We start from the raw sequence: 3,508 nt of genomic DNA on the forward strand, positions 1-3,508 counted from the left end.
TGGGTTGGCCCATCACGTTTGACTAAAATTACCAATTCTATATATATAAAGAGATGAAAATTTCAACAATAGGACTTATTTAAGTTGGGCTCAATTTAGGCGAGCTTAAAGTATTCTACCCTCTTAAAAAACTCATATAGTCAAGCTCAACCCTAACTTTTTTTCTGTTAGGTTCAGGTTTGACTCGTTGAAATTGGCCAAAATTACCAACTCTATATATATCTAGAGTTGAAAATTCCAGCAATCAGGCTCAATTTGGGCCGAGCTTATTCGAATCAAGTTTAAAGTATTCTACCCTCTTAAAAAAACCCATATAGTCAAATCCAACCCTAAAATTTTTCAAGCGAGTTCTGGTTTGGCCTGAATTATCAAATCTAATGGCAATTAACATCATTTAGAACCATAAATTACTTACTAATACCCTAACTTTTTTAAAGTATTCTACCTTCTTAAAAAAGTTCATATAACCAAATTCAACCCTATTTTTTTTAGATAAGTTTTAGTTTGACCCGAATTATCAAATCTAATGGCAACTAACATTATTTAGAACCATAAATTAATTACTAATATCCTATATTTTGATTTGGAAAAAGTAATTCAAGGATGTGAGAGCCCATAGGCAAGTAGAAGAAATTGCCTGGGGCATCAAAAAAAAGTCTTGAATACCCCTAATATGTATAAATTAAATTAAATAGATGTATTTGTAGTTTTGTACCATTATGCAGTAAATTTCGAATAAAAAAAAAAGTAAAGCCTCGCTTTATTCTTGTTATAGACATTTCACATCTTCAAAATAATATTTAATTATTGAGTTGGCGGAAATCTGATCATTAAATATTATTTATTCTCTTTCTATAATTTTCATTCTCACATCATCATCTCTAACTTATTCTCACTTTGCATCTCCACTCGTTCACTTTTTCCCTTTTTCTTGTTTCTATTTTAAAGCTTAATGAAGGCATTGGTGATCACACACTTTTTTTTTTTAAACACTTTTGAATTCAACCAAAGCACTGAAGCATATACCTAGCCTTTGTGTTTTGGTACTATTTGCTATTAGGTGTGTTTGTTCTTATTTTAATCCAAACTTTACTTTTTAAAATAAAACTACTAAGTATTTAATTTTTTTTAATTATTTGTAGGGTTAAAAAATGTCAAACGGAAAGCATAAGGATCAATAACTTATTACACGCTAGTTCGTTTTACCCATTTTGCCGCTTCAAAGTCCCTTAACACGGCCATGAAATAATTAATAAATTTTTTTAATTAAGACATTCTATTGAAAAAAAGAAGATAAACAAGACAAATGTGTGATTTAATTAAAAATGTTTTATAATATTCAATAAATTTGAATCTATCACCTCGCTGGTAAGGAGCAAGTGTTTTGCGCCATTAACCGATAAGACCCAAATGTGAAATGTTTTTAGCCACTGATTTATGTATTTTTTATTTTATTGTTTAACATTGTTAAAAAAGAAAAGAAAAGAAAATCTGATTACATACTGTAGATAATTTGGATGAGAGAATATTCGGAGAAACGAAAACAGAGTGAAAGCAACGACCAAACCGGCCCTATAAATATATAAGCTTGGCATGCGATTCTTGCCTCTTCCAAGCCTGCCCTCCCGCAACCTCTACCAGACCACCACCGACCCTCTCCATCACGGACAACAAAATCAGAGGAAGTTTCAGGCGAAAAATGTGGTTCGTCTTCATCTACGACGAGGAAGAGAAAGAGCTTGGACGGCAAAAGGCCCCTGGCTCTTGCCCTTACTGCTCCGGCAAGGTCGAAGCCGTCGACGTCGAGATTCAGTGGCGGCTCTGTTTCTTGCCCATGTGCTTCAAGATCAAACGCAAGTATTTTTGCACTCTCTGTTCCAAACGCTTAGAACTCTTTTACTAGCCGCCGGGGAATCTAAACTAATCTGGATTTTTCTGAAAGCTTCTACAACAACATCAACAGTAACAAGATCTACTTCTTGATGTGTATATGAGTAGGGATTCCGAAGTTATATTAGAGTTTGCCTCTTTTTCTTTCTTTGTTTTTTATTTTGACTGCCGTTGAGATACTCTGTCTCGATCGTTGCTCATCGATTGATTGAAGATGCAGGACCTTTCGATTTTCTCTCTCTATTTTCTTCCCCTGCTTAAATCCTTTTGTCTCTTGTAACTGTAATTAGACTCAAGTTTTGTCGATGGCCACTACTAGAAGCATATGAAAGGAAAAAAAAAAAAAGCTTATTCTCTGTTCTTCTGTGCAACGCCTCCGATTCGAAATGGAGATTTGTCTAAAACATGAATTCCAGCATCAATCTGAGAAACGAAACGGCATTGAACAGCATGATTAATTATTTATTCATTCACCGCTGGTTAAAACTAATTCTTATTATTTAATCTCAGATATATCCTCCTTGATTAGTATAAAATTCATTAAAAAATATAAAATAGCAGCGGCAGATCTAAAATTCAAATTGACGACATCACATGCGTCATTTAGCTAATTAGCTTCAATCATTCACAAACTCGGTCAGGACTCTGGTTCGGTTGAGTACTTGAGTTTCTCTCCTTTCCTCCTTCCTTCCTTTTTTTATTTTATTTTATTTTATTTTATTTTCCTCGCTGACATCAGAACCGCCAGGGCAGAGAGAGTCCATTTAACTTTCCTTTAACTGTTCTTTTTTTATCAACCATAATTCGGTCCTTAGAACAGAAAATCGGACCTTGATTAGTGGTCAAGAAAAAAAGCATTTATTATCATCGGATCCCATCAATCAATTTCCCAATTTCCATCGTGTCCCTCACTCCGTTGTGATTCCTAGACATGATGTAGTTACCACCAATTAGCAACTTGTAGTGAAGTTTAAGTAAATTATTGGAATTAACTTTAGTGATGATCAGCTCGTTGTGGATCCCAAATAGGTGGATTGGAAATTTGCCAGGTTTTCTTATCTCATACAGTGGTTAGTGGTAATTAGTTTATAGCAGGGGAAAAAACTTATGTTATTTGAATAAGATTGGGAGTTTAAATCTTATAAACAAAAAAAAAATCATAGAAACTAAATCATTATAGTTGCAAGGGAAAAAAAAAAAAGAGCAACTTTTTTCCACTGCAAGTTTTTCAATGTGAAAATGGTTTTATTTCAAAAGTTGTAAAAATCTGTTTCTAATAGGCTTCCAAACACAGGCTTAATATTGCATAAAATGTGGATTCTTTCATTTTTGTTTCTTCCTCGTAGATTAGAAAGGGCGTATATAGAAACACAGAAAAATGTATAGAAAAGCTAAAGGCATGAGAGGAAAGAAAATAAATTATATAATTGCCCGATCTGCATAATTCCAAACATTCGATTTTAATTAGTACGAGAGAACACCCTAGCTAGCTCAGAAATTGGACTTGTCAAACTAATAAGTTTGAAGCCAAAACGAAACAGGTAAATTCAGGACTGTATTTTTCCTCATGCAACAGCAGGGCGGGACCACATTTCCATGAATAAGATTTGTGTAGCTG

General features: G+C 33.7%; 1 protein-coding gene across 1 annotated transcript; it reads left to right on the forward strand.

Annotated features, from left to right (window-relative positions):
- Nucleotides 1-1,620: 1,620 nt before the first annotated feature.
- Nucleotides 1,621-2,250, forward strand: LOC129307735 (uncharacterized). The gene has a single exon (XM_054948607.1). The coding sequence runs from the start codon at nucleotides 1,700-1,702 to the stop codon at nucleotides 1,901-1,903; it is 204 nt and encodes a 67-aa protein (XP_054804582.1). The 5' UTR covers nucleotides 1,621-1,699; the 3' UTR covers nucleotides 1,904-2,250.
- Nucleotides 2,251-3,508: the final 1,258 nt, after the last annotated feature.

The sequence above is a fragment of the Prosopis cineraria genome, unplaced genomic scaffold (assembly GCF_029017545.1).
Source record: "Prosopis cineraria cultivar Desert tree isolate PC_DT_omini unplaced genomic scaffold, ASM2901754v1 PC4, whole genome shotgun sequence".
In the NCBI taxonomy this organism is placed as follows: Eukaryota; Viridiplantae; Streptophyta; class Magnoliopsida; order Fabales; family Fabaceae; genus Prosopis; species Prosopis cineraria.